Source organism: Balaenoptera musculus, chromosome 20, assembly GCF_009873245.2.
Source record: "Balaenoptera musculus isolate JJ_BM4_2016_0621 chromosome 20, mBalMus1.pri.v3, whole genome shotgun sequence".
Lineage (NCBI taxonomy): Eukaryota > Metazoa > Chordata > Mammalia > Artiodactyla > Balaenopteridae > Balaenoptera > Balaenoptera musculus.
This window is the reverse complement of record NC_045804.1, coordinates 59,131,320-59,148,886: the sequence shown is the minus strand read 5'-3', so window position 1 is coordinate 59,148,886 and position 17,567 is coordinate 59,131,320. Positions and strand designations below refer to the sequence as shown.

The window sequence follows — 17,567 nt, the reverse complement described above, 5'->3', positions numbered from 1 at the left end:
CATCTGCAGCCTCTGGAGCTGCAGCCCCGCTCAGCAGCCACGCCTCTGCGGGCAGAGCACAGGCAGCCCGGGGCCCACGGCAGCTGTCCGCACCGCCTTGTCGCCGGGGAGAGGTTGTGCGCACGTGGCTGCCCATGGCCCGAGCGGAGTCCTGTGTGCGTCTGCCCCCAGCGGGAGGGGCCGCCTGCCCTCTGCGTTACCTGTGCCCATTGAGGTGCCCCAGGACCCTGGCTGTGGGGCGCCTCAGAGCGGGAAGTGTGCGAGTTGAGTCTTGGTTTTCCCTTCTCTTTCAGTGGAAGAAACACTGGTTTGTCCTTGCTGATCAAAGCCTGAGGTTCTACAGGGACTCGGTGGCTGAGGAGGTGAGTGTCTCAGCTCCGTTCCTCTGTAGGGACAGGGGAGGTCCAGGTGGCACTGCTGTTCCTGGGCCCAAGTCCCCTTCGGGTGGACGGGTGGCCCAGTCCAGATCTGCAGAGGAGTCTGACGTTCCCGGGGCTGGTTCCTGCTGGAGAGTGGGCTCTCCAGGCCCTGCTTTCGGCACTCGGGTTACGGGGGTTTCAGTGGCTTCTCTTGTCTCTGTTCTTTGAAGAACACTGAAAGACGTCTTGTTTGAAAACTCAGGATGAGCAGTTTTGTGCTTTCTAGACGGAGATTTTGTGGTGAATTGAGTCTTTAAAGAACTGAACTAAATCTTGTCCCTTGTTTTCTGGACAAGGATGGGATATGGCAGGTGAACTTGGCCAGCCTGGTTGAGAGTCCTGATTCCACGGTCGAACACCAAACAGAAGGGGCTCTGTTTTTCTTCACCTACAAAAAAATCATCTATTTTGAGCAATTTGGCAGTCTGTTTCTGCACCTTTTCCCTTGCATTCCACTCCAGAAATCCTTCAGATGTACTCCCACATGTGAAGAAAGAGATGTGTTCCGTGTTAGTGGTTCCTGCACTTCTATAACAGCAGGAGATCTGAAAGAACCTAAATGTCTAACACTAGGGGCTGGTTATACACCGTGACACTAAGTTCTGTCTGGACTGCAGTGGAAAGACGTTAGTGACACAAGGGCTGATGCAGAGCAGTGTGGGTGGTGGGTCTCTGGGGGAGCCTGGAGTCAGGGACCACAGGAGCATGGGTGTTTGGCTGTTCTCAGAGTGTGGTGTGTGGACCCCTGGAGACCCGTTCAGGGATTCTTCTATAACAAAAATAGTGTCATAAAACTATGATGCCATTTACTTTTTCCGTTGTGTTGGCCTTTGCGCTGACGGGTGCCTCAGCCTGCTCAGGCTGCAGGCGCAGGTGGCTGGCCACCATGCATCCTTCACTGCCACACGCTGCGACGTTGCAGAAAGGGCCTTAACAGAACGGGAAAGGTACTGATTTTATCAAGTCCCAAACCTTGAATACCCACTTCGGTGATGTTCTGTGACGTGAAACGGGAGGTTGGCAGAGGTTGCTTCTGCTGCTTGCCCAGGTATGACGGCCGTCCCGTGGGGAGCCCTCGCCTGCTGTCTGCACTGCCTGCCCCGCCGGCCGCCTCTCCTCGTGGCCCACCGTCTCTGCGTGAATGTACGACGCACTCGGTTTGGGTGTTCGGCAGACGTTTTCTTAAAAATGAACCAAGTGAGCCTCTTCCTTCAAGGAAACCGACTGACAGAATTGTTACCAGTGATTCAGTTTGAGCTTCCAAGCAAAACTGGAACTTTGGAAAACTTGCGTGCACCATCACTAACTTGACAGTCTCCCCCAAGCTTACAGACTCTCCTGACTGAACAGGTGGTGATAATAACCAATGCAGTGTTTGCTCCTGTACAAGGAAACTCAGTATCTGGGGGCTCTTCCCGAGGACGAGACAGTGTCACCAGATCACGTGTGGGTGAAAGACCCCCTCAAGGAGCAGGGTGTAGAACCATGGGTTCTAATGCAGCAGAGGACAGAAAGCATCCCCTTCGCAGTTCACCTTCAAGAAACTACCACTTGTGAAAGGAGAACAGCCACAACTGTCTATTTGAAAAGACTGTTAAAATTCACTTCCCTTTTCCAACCCCGTATCTGTGTGAGGCCAGACCGTCTTCATATGCTTCAACCAAAAACATGTCAACAAACAGACTTGAGTGCAGAGATGGGTGTGACAACCCAGCTGTCTTCGGAAGTTAAGCATTAAAGAGAGTTGCAAAAACCTCTTGCTGGTTTTTTAAAATGATACTTTTTATTAAAAAATGAAATGGGTTTGTGTACTTTAATGCATAAAATTTTTTTTCAGTTTTTTTTCTAATTTCTAATATGGCAAATATCATCAGTAGATACAACCCACATAAACAAAAGCTCTTTGGCACCCTCAATTTTTAAGAGTGTAAAGGAGGTTTGAGAACCACGGGCATGGGATGTCTTTGGCAGGATGTGTGGAAAATGGTGGTGTGGGTGCTTCTAGGTGGTGTGGGGTAGGCAGCGCCCTGCCTGTGAGCGTATGTACAGCTCACGGGGCACTGGCCTTTACTTTCTAAATCTCTCATTTTCTCCACAGGCGGCCGACTTGGATGGGGAGATCGACTTGTCTACATGTTACGATGTCACGGAGTACCCAGTGCAGAGAAACTATGGCTTCCAGATCCATGTGAGCCGGGTGGGGTTTGCAGGCAGGCTGAGTGCGAGGGTGGGGCCGTGGGCCTGACCGGCTGGCGCCTCATCCTGTCCCTTCCTCTGTCCTGGAGCTCCTCACCCCACCCCCAATCTGTGGTCTCAGCAAAAATGAAGACATTAGCATCTTTCTCTCAAGGCTGTCTAAAAGCCTTTCTTTACCGAAGGTTCTTTCTTTTTCTCCCATTTTTTAAACGCTGGAGTTCGGGCCAGTTGGAAGGATGTGGGATGTGGGAAGTTAGAGTGAAAGTGTTCAGTTCTTAACTCTCAGGGTGCTGGGTTTTTATGCACTTGCTCTGTCCTTCATTCATCCACTTACCCACTCACTGAACTCCTTTCTCCCCACAATCTTGTGAAGGACTCCAACGAGCAAGGCATTCCCCGTCCTCAAAAAAATAATCTGATTGGACAGATGAAACAGTCCTCACTGGACATTTCATCAAAGCTCGGGGTTCAAGGGCTGCTCAGAGGTAGCCGGGCTCGTGGTGAGGGCACCGGCCCCTGGCTACCGTGTCTGCCCTCACTCTGATGCCACCTGTAAGGTGCCCCAGACCACCCTCACATTTGATAATTTGCCAGAAGGACTCACAGAACACAGGAAAACACCGTACTTAGGATTGTAGATTTATTTTAGCAGAGGGATACAGATTGGTACCAGCCCAAGGAAGCAACGTGTGGCGAATTGGACTGAACAGGAGGGCCCTAAACGAAGCTCTCGTGTCCTTGGGGACGTGTTTCCCTCTTGGCGCTGACGTGTGATGACACACAGAGCTTCCAACATGGGAAGCTCGCCCAAGCTTCAGGCCTGGTGCCAGGCCCAAGCCTCTGTGTCCAGAGTTTTTACAGAGGCTTCATAACTGATCAACTGAACTGCTGTCCACATGGTCAGATGCAAGTGCCAGCCCCCTCTCCCCCAGAGCCTGGCTGATGTCACATGGCCGGAGCCCCAGCCCTTCACTCCATGGCTGGTCTTTCTGGTCTGGCCAGCCCCACTGTGCATCACAAGGGCACAGGGCACAGGCCAGACCTCTCTTTGGGGAAAGCTAATTCTTCCCCCATGAGAGCCTTAGGCGTGCGGTAGGAACCAAGTGGCCTGATAGCTGTCACACTGGGGCTCCCCGGCTGGGACTCCTGCAGCGTCGCCTTCTGACATTTGGGCCCAGAGACTCAGCTGTATCTCTGGATTCAGCCTAGATGCAGCATGTGGCAATGACTAATATTAACCAAACTCAGAGGAGTGAGTTCAGATCTGAAGGCCAATGAATTGATTAAAAGGAAAAATCCAGCTCCCAGCCCACCAGGCTGCAGGGCATCTGTGGGGGCACCAAGTCATAGCTGAAGGTGGCGCCGATCTGATGGCCCGTGCTGCCCCACTGTGATGCCCTTCTGCCCCTCGTCCCTTTAGGAGGAAAAGACATGCTCAGTGAGCTAGACCTCTAGCCTCCTCTCTGCGGACGGATTTGGGGATGTTGCCAAGTTCTGGCATTGTGGGCCGCACGCTGATCTCGCCCCCCACCTCCCCATCTTTTTTTTTTTTAATTTATTTTTGGTTGCGTTGCTGTGCGTGGACTTTCTCTAGTTGCGGTAAGCGGGCTTCTCATGGCAGTGGCTTTTCTTGTTGCGGAGCACGGGCTCTAGGCGCGCGGGCTTCAGTAGTTGTGGCTCGCGGGCTCTAGAGCGCAGGCTCAGTAGTTGTGGCGCACGGGCTTAGTTGCTCCGCGGCATGTGGGATCTTGCTGGACCAGGGCTTGAACCCGTGTTCCCTGCATTGGCAGGCGGGTTTCTAACCACTGTGCCACCAGGTAAGCCCCTCACCTCCCCATCTTGAAGGGCAGGCTTCTCTGTGCAGGGCATCCTGGGGGCATGAGTCCACTCCCATCACTGAGCAGGTTACATCATCATGTTCTAGGGTCACTTTCTGTGCAGTGAGGCCGTGACCTGGGACTCTCCTGGTCACAGATGGGGCGTTTCTGAGTCACCTATGCTCCCTGGCTGATGTCGTCCACCAGCCTGACCCCTCATCACTTTACCCTGGGTGGGGGGCAGTGAGCTTATGAGTTCTGGGGCTTTCTCATGAGCCCCGTGGACTGGGAGTTCTAAGTCGGGAGAGATGGAGCCCAGCACGGGAGGCCGGCTTCCTGGAGGGACTCGGCCTGGGTCACTAGGGAGCTTTAGGATCTCGAGGGACAAAGCTGTCCCTGGCCTGGCCACCAGACCTGGTGGCACCTACCAGGGGGCTGAGTGTAGAAGCCGGTGGGGTGGTATGGGGGAGCCCTGAGTGCTGAGTTGAGAGTCAGCCTTGCCCTGAGTTGTGGAAAGCGCCGGAACGTGGAAGCAGCTGAGCGTCTGTGAGACACATCTGGTGGGGCAGCAGGGGCGGGAGGCCAGGTGTCTGGCAAGTGCAGGGCGCCCGGGAGAGGGAGGGGCAGGGTCGAGGGCTGGAGACCCAGAGCGCGGCGAGCCGTGTGCGGGAGTTGGTGGAGCCTGCAGGGTCCTGGCCCGTGGTGCATTTGAGGCCAAGATGGGCCCTCTGAGACCGGTAGACCAGCAGCCAGCGTGTGGGCCTGGGGCCGGGAGAGAGCTCGTGGCAGGTGAGAGCTGAGGTTGTGGGAGAAGGTGGCCGAGGTCACACTCCATAAACGGCACACCGGGAGCAGGAGGCGGCCGCGGGGCCAGCACCTCAGGGAGCCCGCAGGCCACGCCCCCACCATCGGCCTGCGCTGGGGGGAACCGGAGGGGGAGAGGAGTGGAGACGTGGGTGGTGGGCTGTCGTCTAGATGGGGCGTCAGGCGGGGTCTGGGGTGGGCCGAGGTCACCCCGGGCTGTGCTGTGCTCTGCAGCACCCTGATGCCCTCTTGGTTTCGGCCCCTGGCCGTGCCAGCTCCCGTCCCAAACTCGTCTTGCTAACGGTGTCTTCCCATCAGCCGTTTTGCTGACGTCTCGTGGCTCCGTTTATGAGTAGCCTGAGCAGCTTGAGGAGTTCTGAGCCCCTCACTTCTGTAAGGCAGGAGCCCCTGGGCTCAGAGGCAGGGGAGAGGACTCTGTGCAGCCACCGCCCGCATCCCCGCCCCTCCTCAGCTCTGCTGGAGCCGGTGGGCTGCTCAGGGCCACTCGTTACCCGCTGCCTGTGCCGCCCCCTCCTGTGATGTCCTTCGTCTTGACTGGCATCCCACCAACGCACCCAAGTTGGGGGGGTGGTCCAGGGATTGTCCTTGAGGTGCCCCCCGCAAGCCTGTCCGTGCTGCACTGTGCACGCCACCTCCTCCTCCTCTCCGAAGCCCCCTCTCATCACCTGAACGACCAGCCCGGCCACCCAGCAGGTCTCCCTGCCCCTCCTCAGCCCAACAGACACGGCCCCCATCGGGCCCCAGCCACTGCTGAGCCTCGTGCCTGCCACTGCTGCCCCCGGTCACCCTGTGAGCCTGTTGTGCGTGGTTGCACGCCCCAGGCCCACTCCCTCCACCTGGGCCACGCACCCCTTCCCCGTCCACCTGCCCACCCTCCCTAGCGCCCCCATGCCCTGGCCCCTTCCCGCTGCTCCCCGCACACACGTTCTCCTTCCTTCCAGTCTGCGAGCTCCTTAAAGAACAGGGAGTGTCAGTAAAGGCCTGCTGGGTGCCCTTTTTTTTTTTTACATTTTCAATCTTTGAAAACCTTTAATAATGTACATGTTCTCTAAGGCTGGCCCTCTTGCTCCCTCAGCTCTTTCTGGCTTGAAGGCCTCACCCTGGTGCCCACATTATGTTAGAGAAGGCATTAGTTGGGAGCACGCATCAGCTGCAGTTGGGGAAAAACTGGCCCGGGTTAGCCACTGCCATGACAGTGTTTGCGGCTTTGCTCTCTCCTTTGCCCTCCAGCTCTGTTCATCCCGAGTGGGGCACATACCACACTCCTGGGACAGCCACCTGGCCGCCGGCCTCCCTGCGGGGCCTATTTCAGGGGTGGGGAGGTGCCGGTCACTGCTAACTCCTCGTCTTCTGTTTAGACAAAGGAGGGCGCCTTCACCCTCTCCGCTATGACGTCTGGAATCCGGCGGAATTGGATCCAGACCATCATGAAGCACGTCCACCCGATCTCTGCCCCAGACGTGACAAGGTGAGCCGGTAGGGTGCCCGAGGGGGCCCAGCACGGCCTTCCCCCCGTCCTTCAGTCCGCTGCCCACTCACTCTCCACTTGGCCTCCTGGGTTTTCTGCCTCAGGTTACCCTTCCCCCTCAGGCCTGGCCAGCGGGAGAAGCTCCCCAGGGCCCGGGCACTGAGCCACGGCTGGGTGAGGGCGGCTCCGGATGCCGCATTCACAGGCCACCTTAGCATTGCCTTTTTTTGATCCTTCTTCCTCACTCCTGAATCTGTTGGATTTTTGTGCAGCTGTGACAAAGCTCTCTTTGCAACTCTTGGTGCTGGAGGCCAAGTTGGGAAACTGTTCCCCATGTCAACATCCATGCTTCATAAACCTCGTGATTCGCCCCACGCCTTCCTCCTCCTGCCCTGATGGTTAGAAACCCGAAGTTTTCATTTTACAAAAAGCAGAGAAGCTCCCTGTGTGTGGCTGGTGCTGTGACGTCGAGAACTCTGCCCCCCTGACCCTCATGGCTTCGGCACCTTCGCCGGTTCTGAGAGCCTCTTGCTTGCGATTTTCGGTCCGGTCATTTAAATGTTTCTTGAGTGACTCTCTCGTGTTGGAGGCTGCGCCCAGGGGGCGACCCTGGTGCCCACGGAGCGCTCCTTGGCCTAGGGCGGCCTCACACCTTGGTCAAGTCCTGGCCTCCTTGCTAGTGACCTGCACCTCTTTGAACAAGAAGGCAGGAAGGGACCCTAAATGGAGGACTCTTCTCTCTAGTCCTTCCGTCCTGTGTTGTCTGTTCGATTGTTTGTTCATTCCTTCATTTACTGCACGAACAGAATACTTGGTTGTTCCTGAGTCTCTACGACCAGGAGCAGAGACCAAAGCTCTTTCCGGGCACTTCGAGGAGGCCGCGTGCGGTGGGTCGGGGCCCGGCTGGGGTTCGTCAGCCTTGGGGTGTCGCAGGTGTGTGGCTCTGGCCTCAGAAAGGGCAGGAAGGACGCGCTCAGGCAACACATGGCTTGGGAGAGGCGCCTGCCCTCCTTGTTGGGGCCGCGGCCCACGGGGACAGCGTCCTCCTGATGAGCAGTGTACTCCAGGGTCAGCCGCCTCACAGCCGGGGTGCTTGCCTCACCCAGTTTGTTCCGTGTGGGCTTTTATACTTGGAGGAAAAGATGGATTTTTTTAGTGCAACAAGGCCACGTCCCAGGAAAGTTATTGGAAGCGGGTACAGGCGTCAGAAGTGTGGGTTCGAGCTGCACGCCACGGCCCGCCCAAGTCTGGTGGGGAGTCGCAGGGGCTTCCTCTCCTGGGGATAGTGGCGGGCCCAGCTTGTTATGTCATCCTAATGGCTTATGCAGTCGGAGGCCTGGGCCAGCTCTCAGTTCAGTGGCGTTATTGAAAAGGTCCGTTCTGGAGAAGCTGTGTGCAAGCGTGTGGTCTTGGCCTGGACGCTCCCGGGGCCGCCTCCCGGGACGGGGAGGAGGCCTCTTCTGCAGGCTCCCTTCTCTTCGGCCACCATTGAAGCCCAGGTGCTCCCGGAGCCCCCGGGGCCCAGCCCTCGCCGCGCTGCGGGGCTTCCCACCCCGTGCTGAGGGCTTGGGCCAGGGTCGCAGGCTCTGCCCTTGGAGCCCAGAGACCTCTGCCTCGGACAGCCACGACCAGTGCCCTGCAGCACCCTGCCCGGGGACCTCCACTGTGGGGCAGGTGGGGGGAGGCGCATCCGGCTGCCGGGGTGGCGGAGGTGCCCTCGAGTGTCCTGCTTCCTGCTCACCTCTGCCCCGGGTGGGCCGCCAAGTCCTCTCAAGTCCTGTCCAGTGAGCCCCTGCCTGGTGCCGGCTCGTGGGCGCCACCTGGGCCATCGAGCTCACGGGCCCACAGGTGGTCCCAGGGCCATCACTCTGATCCGTCTGTCACGCCAGCCACCCAGAGTGGTTTTTTAAAACACAGACTTGACCATGTTACTTACCTGCTTATTAAAAACCCATGAGCCTTTCGAGGGAAGCGGTTGTTGGTCTCGCTTGTTCCGTCACCGCCAGCCCAGTGCCTGGGTGCCGTGGGGTCTACCTCCCACGTGGCCTTGTGTGCGTGTGCCCGTGCCCAGCGCAGCCTGACGGGGCTCTCGGCCCCCCACTGTCATCCTGCGGGAAACCTCTGGGCCGTTGTCTGCGGCTCCTTTTCTGCCGTCACCACTCGGTGCCACTTGGGGTTCCCTCCACAGACGTGTCAGTGGGTGAAGGCAGAGTCTCCCCCTTCCCTGCGGGAGCCACAGCCGCATAGAAAAAGGCGTGTGGTGACAGCAGGGGGCTGGGCCCTGCCGCCGGGAGCCCCGCCTGACCAGCTGTCTCCCCCGCCCCAGCTCGCTGCCGCAGGGCAAAGACCGGAGCAGCTCCCCCTCGGAGACGAGGCTGCGGGAGAAGCAGGACGGGGAGCCCGGGGAGCCAGACCCCGAGCAGAAGCGGAGCCGGGCCCGTGAGCGCAGGCGGGAGGGCCGCTCCAAGACCTTCGACTGGGCCGAGTTCCGCCCCATCCAGCAGGCCCTGGCCCAGGAGAGAGCCGGCGCCCCGGGGCCTGCCACCCCCCGGCCCGAGGCGGAGCCCGGCGAGCTGGAGAGGGAGCGTGCGCGGCGGCGGGAGGAACGGCGCAAGCGCTTTGGGGCGGTGGACGCGGCCGACGGGCCCAGCATCGACGACACGGCCCTGCGCATGGAGGTCGACCGGGGCCCGGGGCCGCCCGCGACCGCCGACCTCAGGACCCAGAACGTGCACGTGGAGATCGAGCAGCGGTGGCATCAGGTGGAGACCACCCCCCTCCGGGAGGAGAAGCAAGTGCCCATCGCCCCCCTGCACTTGTCCTCCTCCGAGGATGGAAGCGACCGACTGTCCACTCCCGAGCTGACCTCTGTGCTGGAGAAGGAGGTAATGGCCGGGCGATGCAGGCGGGGCAGCTCTGTGCCGCCACCTTTCCCGGCACCCAGGGGCTTGCAGGCCCTCAGGCAGACAGACACGCGACAGCCCCCCTCCCCGCCGAGTGCAGTGCAGGCCTGAGGCATGCTAGGGTGGGGGGTGGCAGGGAGGGCACCGGGCCCTTCCGGAGACCAGAGGAGTGGCGCCAGAGGTGCCAGAGATGAGGCGGGTGGGCTGCAGGCCAGGTGGGGCCTCGTCTGCCCTGCTTCAGCCACGCACTAGAGGCTTTGGGCGGAAGAGGCACGTGAACAGAGTTAGCTTTCCGTCTGCACTAGGCAGCCCTGCGACCCTCAGGGAGACCTGACGGGTGCCGGGCAGGCAGCAGGAGGCAGAGCTCGTTCTAGGTACTGGGGGGGCAGGACGGGCCTGGCTGGTGAGCCTGGCATGAGCCTCCTCCAGATACAGAGGTGGGTGAGCTGGTCCCTGCATTTGTAACGTGACATTTTCCTTCATGAGGAAAGCACCCAGAAATCAAGTCTGCAAAAGCTGGGCCGTGGATTTGTAAGTCTGAACAGAGGTTCCACGGCCAAGGAGGTGGAGTTACACCTGCCTTTCAGGAGTTCTCAAGGATGCGATTCACGTGTGCGCTTGACTTCAGTGGCTAACTAAATCACAGATTGGCCACTTTGGCCTGCCTTCACTTCTCATCCTCTTCTTATTTGGTTAGATTCACGAGGCTGACGTTTATCACTAACATCAACACTTGGATTTTTTTCCATTTTCTACGCCTATTAATACAGTAATAGAGGCAAGACGGAGGAAAGTAACAGTTCAAACTCACGTTGCTCTAAACAGCCAAAACGGGCCTGCAAGTCAGCAGGCCACACACTGGACCCTGAGTTTGTTTCAGACAGCAAGGTCTGAAAACCAAGGTCCCCGCTGCCGGTCAGCACAGTCTGCTGCACACCCAGCTCTCCCTGCTTACCACGGCCCAGCAGCTGGGGGCACGTAGGTAACATTCCGGAAAGGGGCAGATGGGTGACGGCTGGATTCACAGCCATTGACAGCAAGAGTGTGAAGCAGCTCAATTCTTGAGGAGCCCTTCTCACAAACAGAATTTTATATGGAATCCATCGTATCCAACTGGTCAAACAGGGTTTCCCCAGAAGCCAAGGTAGATAGAGCCTGGCGCGAGGACTGCGCTGGGGCAGCACAGGCGTGTTTGGCCACGCTGAGGACACCCAAAGGACCCAGTGGGCAGTCTTCCCTCTGACAGGGGCACAAAGTCCTCATTTCCTGGTGGGGTCTACGCCTGGTGGATCCTCAAGCAGGTGTGGAGCTTATGTGGGTGCCCAGGTCGATTCACAGCTTGAGCTGGAACCTTGGTTGAAGACCCAACGAGCACATCCACCCAGGTGTGGCCGCCGGCAAGGCCCTCGGAGGCGCCCCTGAGCTCCAGCCCAGCTGGAATCGGGCACAGCACCGGGCGCCTGTGCTGCGCTGCCGCTCCTGTACCGCCATTTTGCTTAAAAACGTGTGTCTTTTTGCCAACAGTTGGAGCAGAGCCAGAAGGAGGCCTCAGACCTTCTAGAGCAGAACCGGCTGCTGCAGGACCAGCTGAGGGTGGCTCTGGGCCGGGAGCAGAGCGCCCGGGAGGGCTATGTGCTGCAGGTAGGGCTGAGGGGCCGCCACGGCCCTCCAGGCGCCCTCGGGCTTCAGTGTGCAGGACCCAGGCAGGCTAGGAACGTGCAAAACCGAGCGCCAGGCCTCTGGACTCCTGTGCCACTGGAGCGGGCTCCCTGGGCCGTGGGCTGCCTAGGTCTCCTCCTTGTGCAACAAGTTGGAGGATCTGCCTGAGCCCTCTACGTCGAAGGGTGTTTTTAGATGTTTTCAGTAGTAGTCTTTCTCTTTGGCTCCCAACGAGTCCAATATATGTTTATTATCAATATCACATGTTTGCACGTTGTTTCTTTTTTACAATGGCAGCATTAGTCCCATTTTACAAATTTAAGAACTTGAGTAACAGCCACATGCCTCCTTATGACCAAGCGCATGGCAGAGCTAGAACTGGTTCCCTGCCCCTGACCCTGTCTGTACCACACCTACAGGGCAGCCTGGGACTGTCACCACTAGCCTAGTGGCCCCACTTCTTACTTCCTGCCTAGGCTGAAGTTTGAGGGGGAAACATGGCCGCCCAGCCCTGAGCCAACCTGCCCAGTGGCGTGGAAGGGAGGGAGGGTAGCAGTCTTCAGTACTGAGCTGAGAGGCCAAACCTAGCATCTCCCTGCAGAGGCCTCTGTGCCAGAGTGCCGCCCCCCAGGCAGCAGCGGGCATGCCACAGGCATCTTGCCAGGCAGGAGGTCACCTGGATGGAGCAGGCCGGTGTGAGCCAACTCTTCTGCAGCGTTTCAGGCCCTGCTCTAGTTCTGGGGTATAAAACAACACTCTCCTGCCCTCTCAGCCAGTGTGCAGTGGGGAGAGGTGATTGACAGATGAGTGCCAGGGGAAAGCAAGGCAGGGCGATGGGACGGAGAACTCGAGCTCTTGGCCAAGGCTGAAGGCACAGCATTCAAGTCAGCGTCCTGCACTGACCAGAACCCAGTGCCCCCTCCCCTGCAGCATCAGCCTCCTTGCCTGTGTAGACCTAGACTTCGTCCCTGAGGGCTCTTCCGACTCTAAAGGACCCAGAATCTCTGTGATAAGTTTTTGCATCAGCATTTCCAGACTGCAGCACACTGGCTTCCTTGGTCCAAGTGGATCTTCTGGGCAGAGTCTGCCCTCCTACCTCTCTCCATGCCCTTTTTGTGGCACGTTTCTTCTGCCTTCCTTTCCCCCCCAGCTTTGGCCATGACCCTGGGCACCCCGTGTCCCCTGGACCCTCCTCCTTAGCCCTTCAACCATAGTTGTCGCCATGCCCAGTTCAGACTCTGAGGTACCGGAACCTGGTGATGGGGGGCACCCCTCTTTCCTGCATGTCTCACTCCGGGGCTTTCTGAGTCATTTGTGCAGACCCCGCAGGTTTGGGAAGCATCTTTTTAAACCCTGGTTGGGCCACCATCCTACACGCACTCATTTCACACCAGGTGGTAAAGATCCTGGCAGCAGAGTTTGAACATTGGTACCCTGTCCCGTGTCTGACCCGGACGATTGCATGAGCCCGCACTGAAGCCCGTCTGTCAGCTGACACGTTAACACCTCCCCGCCAGGTCAAAGGACAGTTTACTTTTAACCTCCCTACGTGCTTTGGAAATTCTTATAATCGAAAGTCTGAATGAGCAAGGGGCTTTGGGGTTAAGGGTGAGAAGGGTCAGCAGCTGGGGGTGGGCTCCGTGCTGACGGCCGGGAGGAGGAGCTGGCAGGGCGTGGACGTGGAGTGTCTGACTTACGTAACTGAGTGTCACATCTGTGGCTTCCCCACCAGCACACCTGGAGGGAGCCACAGGCAGGCCAGTGCTTAGGCTGAGCTATTCTCACTCCTTTCACGTTCTTGTTTTTTCCTGCGTTAATTAGTTCTGTCTACTCTGCATGCCTTCTAGTTTGGGGAGTTTTCTTTCAATTGTGTTTAATTTTCTGCATGCTTCACTTTCTTATTTTGAATGCCACAAAGGTTTGTTTGTTTTGTTAACTCTCATATTTTACTCCATGGTTTGCGTTTTCCCCTTCGTTTTGTCTTCTTGCAGGTAGAGATTAGTTCTTCCTGTTACTGTAGAGGACGGGCTCCACCTCCCACAGGAAAATGTTTCGGATGTCACCTCGCTGACATCCGCCAGCGGTGCCTCCCTTCCTTCTCCCCTGTCCCAGAAGGAAGTGGCATCGTCACCGGTCCTGCGCTTTGGCGGGGTTTGTGGTCTGGAGCTGTGTGCCTTTTGTTTTGCAAAACAAACAAATGGACGCTTTGCTCTGCTCCTGCCCGTCCCTCTTGCTGGAGTCTCTTGTCCCTCAGTCTTCATTTTGCTTATCAGTGTGCTCCATTATTCAGTTTTGTTTGGTTTATTTCTCCTAGAAGCTATTCGGTTAGAGCTGTTTTGATGTTAATGTCCATGTTTTCTGTTTACCTGGAAGCAGCTACTTACCAAAAAAAAAAATGAGACGATTTGTTAGCTGTTTTTCTTTTTTTTAAATGAAAAATAATTGTGCAGAGGATAAAAGGCAGAGCCACCAAGGAGCCTTTCTGTGGTTGACCCTGGCCAGAGGTGTGACACTCAGAACTGGGAGGCCGAGTGTTACTAACCCGTATTTCATCGGTTTTTTTAAGACTGAAGTGGCCACCTCCCCGTCCGGCGCCTGGCAGAGGCTCCACAGAGTCAACCAGGATCTGCACGGCGAGCTGGAGGCCCAGTGCCAGCGCCAGGAGCTCATCACGCGGCAGATCCAGGCCCTGAAGCGCAGCTACGGGGAGGCCAAGGACGCGATCCGGCACCACGAGGCCGAGATCCGGAGCCTCCAGGCGCGGCTTGGCAATGCCGCCGCCGAGCTCACCATCAAGGAGCAGGCGCTGGCCAAGCTCCAGGGCGAGCTGAAGCTGGAGAAGGACAAGGTCCGCGAGCAGCTGGAGGAGCGGCAGCACAGCGAAGCCGCGCTCAGCGCCCAGCTGCGCGCCAGCGAGCGGAAGCTCCAGAGCGCGGAGGCCCTGCTGCTGGGGAGGACGCAGGAGCTGCGGGACCTGCAGAGGCAGCAGGCGCTGCAGCGGGACCGCCAGAAGGAGGTGCAGCGGCTGCAGGAGCGCATCGCCGACCTCAGCCAGCAGCTCAGCGCCAGCGAGCGGGCCCAGAGGCTGATGGAGGAGAAGCTGCAGCGGAACTACGAGCTGCTGCTGGGGAGCTGTGAGCGGGAGAAGCGGGAGCTTCTGCAGAGCCTGAAGGAGGCGGAGGACAGGGCCAGCGCCTTCGAGGACCGGCTGCAGGACCACGAGCAGCAGATGGAGGTCCTGCAGAAGGAGAAGCTGAGCGCCAAGTCCGAGGGCAGCGAGGCAGTGCGCCGGCTGGAGGAGCAGCTGGAGAGGAAGGAGGCCAGCATCCAGAAGCTGGCCGAGCACGTCCAGAGCCTCCGAGACGAGCGGGACCTGATCCGGCAGCGCTTCCAAGAGCTGATGGGCCGCGTCACCTCGTCCGACGGGGACGTGGCTGCGCTGCAGGAGAAGCTGAAGGGGAGGGAGGCCGACTACCAAAGCCTGGAGCACTCCTACAGGAGGGTGGCCAGCCAGCTCCAGGGCGCGCACACGCGGCTCCAGGAGAAGGAGGAGGAGCTGAGGCGCATCCAGGACGTGCACGTGCAGGCGCTCGAGAGGAAAGAGCGGGACCTCCAGGATGTGCTGGTTAAGACAGCTGCCTTGGGGAGCAGCTTAGAGGAAACAGAAGTGAAGCCCCAGGCAAAGGAAGAGATCGTAAGGCAGTTTGCCAGGGAGTCCTCAGAGGACGCCGAGGAGCCACGGAGCTCCTTGGAAGAAGCCGAGGAGGAGGACGGCGCCGCACGTTCGGGCCCGCAGCTCCAGGCTGCCGGCGCACCTCCGGGGGCTGCCCTGGGGGAGGGGCACAGGGACAGCAGCCCCAGGAGAGAAGAGAGCCCAGTGCCCCCAAGGTCGGAAGCGTCCGACAGGGAGGGGCACCTGCAGAGCACCTCAAAACCCGACCAGGGAGCACCCGGCCTTAAGAGGCAAAGAATCCGGTTCTCCACAATCCAGTGCCAAAAGTACACCCACCCGGACGGGTCTGAGAGGACCTGGGCCAGCAGCACATCCTCTGACACCAGTCAGGACCGCTCGCCCTCGGAGGAGAGCATGTCGTCGGAGGCCACCCCCGGCTCGCTCCCAGCGACCAGCGACTCGGACACCTACCTTTCCATCATCCACTCCCTGGAGACCAAGCTCTACGTCACCGAGGAGAAGCTCAAAGACGTGACGGTGAAGCTGGAGAGCCAGCAGGGCCAGAGCCAGGAGGCCCTGCTGGCTCTGCACCAGCAGTGGGCTGGCACCGAGGCGCAGCTGCGCGAGCAGCTCCGTGCCAGCCTGCTCCAGGTCGCCGCGCTGGCCTCCCAGCTGGAGCAGGAGAGACAGGCGAGGGCGGAGGTGGTTGAGAACCACGTCGAGGAGCTCGGTGACTTCCAGGTGAAAAACAGCCAGGCCCTGGCTTGCCTGGAAAGCTGCCGAGAACAGCTGCGGTCTCTGCCCGGTGACGCAGGGGCGGGGCTCCTGGCCGGCCTGGAGAGCTTGCTGGTCGGCGCCATCCAGGCCCTGTGTCACCAGCCGGCTCCCCCAGGGGAGGCGGGCTTCTTGGAGGAAGAGAAAGCGGCCTCACGGCAGCCAGCACACCTGCCGGAGCCAAGCGAGCAGGAACAGCTCCAGCTCCTTTCTGATCAGATAGCCCTGGAGGCCACGCTGATAGGCCAGATAGCAGACTCGCTGAGGAACACAAGCTCGGATGTCTCGCACGTGCTCCTCGAGGTCTCTCAGTCCGGAAAGTGGCCGCTGGAGTCCGAAAGTGCCGTGGCCTGTCCTGGGGCCCCAGTGGATGCCTGGGCCAAGAAGGTGCTGGTGGATGGAGAATTCTGGAGCCAGGTCGAGTCCCTGAGCCGGCACCTGGAGACGCTGGGCGGAGAGGCAGCCAGTGCCTCGGGAGGTGGGCAGCTGAGCGCCCCGCCAGCCCCGGTCCCCGCCCTGGCCGACGCCACGTGGGTCAGGGCAGAGCTCAGCCTCGCCGTGCATTCGGTGAGGGGGTCCCTCCACCGCAGGCTGCAGAGCATCCAGGAGACCCTCCAGGGCACACAGGCAGCCCTGCAGCAGCACAAGCGCATGCTGGGGGAGATCCTAGGGGCCTACCAGACACCCGACTTCGAGAGAGTGATGCTGCAGGTCTCGGAAACCCTCCAGCTTCCAGCAGGTGCTGGAGACGGTGTCCAGGTGTCCTGGACTGGGAGCCCGCCGGAAGAAGTACCGAGTCATCAGGACCCAGCTGGCTCGCCGGCTCTCTGTCCCTTGTCCAGCCAGAGCTCTGGGGCCTTGGTTGCTATTCAGGAAGAGCTCGCCCTGCAGCTTAAAGATAAGGCCAGTCTGTTGGGAGAGATCTCTGCCACTTTAACCTCACTTCTCTCTATGGAGGCAGTGCGAGACTGTCAGAAGCTTCTCCAGGCATCCCGGCATCTCTCCCGTAGCGCTTGCCTGGGAGGCCTCGGCCAGTATTCTTCCTTATTAGTTCAAGATGCGATTATTCAGGCTCAGGTGTGTTACACAGCCTGCAGGATCCGGCTGGAGTATGAAAAGGAGCTCCGGGGCTACAGGGAGTCCTGGTCGGGCAGTGGGGCCTCCTGTCAGGGGCAGGAGCAAGCGGTGGGGGCCCTGAGGGAGGAGTACGAGGAGCTTCTCCGCAAGCAGAAGAGCGAATACCTGGAGGTGATCGCCGCCATTGAACGGGAGAACGCGGAGCTCAAGACCAAGGTCGCCCAGCTCGACCAGCAGCAGAGGCGTCCGGAAGAGGGGCAGCGTGAGCGCGGCGAGAGCCTGGCTGCCCCACGAGGGTGGTCTGAGGAGCGGGAGGTCAGCTGCACAGGGGAGCGGCTGAGCCGGCTGGATGCCGTGGCCGGGGACAGGCAGGACCTGGAGAGGCAGCCTGTGGGCCAGGTGCAGACCCTGGAGGACAAGTTCCAGCTCAAGATCAGGGAGCTGCAGGCCATCCACGAGGAGGAGCTGCGGGCCCTGCAGCAGCACTACTCTCAGACGCTGCGGTGCCTGCAGGAGACCCTGCACCACTACCGGGGGCGGCCCCCTGCCGCCCCACCAGCCCACGGACCCCCGTTCCCCAGCCGGCCAGCTGAGGCGGGGGCCGACTCCGTGATGGGGCTGAAGGAGCGCGTCCAGGAGTTGGAGGCCCAGGTGGACGTCCTGCGGGAAGCGCTGGAGCACAAGGACCTGGCGGGTGGCGCGGCCTCACTGCGGGAAGAGCGCCAGAGGGACTTTGAGAGCCTCAAGGTTTCGAAG

At 59.4% G+C, this 17,567-nt stretch overlaps 1 protein-coding gene across 3 annotated transcripts in view; it reads left to right on the top strand.

Annotated features, from left to right (window-relative positions):
• The window catches only part of LOC118887402 (myosin phosphatase Rho interacting protein), a 125,712-nt gene that overhangs the window by 95,438 nt on the left and 12,707 nt on the right, over window positions 1-17,567 (top strand). For 2 of the 3 annotated variants that reach the window (XM_036838192.1, XM_036838191.1), the window contains exons 11-15: window positions 294-362; window positions 2,518-2,607; window positions 6,616-6,725; window positions 9,052-9,610; window positions 11,153-11,269. In XM_036838192.1, coding sequence (XP_036694087.1) covers window positions 294-362; window positions 2,518-2,607; window positions 6,616-6,725; window positions 9,052-9,610; window positions 11,153-11,269 — 945 coding nt within the window. Of the gene's footprint in view, window positions 1-293; window positions 363-2,517; window positions 2,608-6,615; window positions 6,726-9,051; window positions 9,611-11,152; window positions 11,270-13,853; window positions 17,559-17,567 lie in introns of all 3 variants that reach the window. The other variant, XM_036838193.1, reaches the window with a different exon arrangement.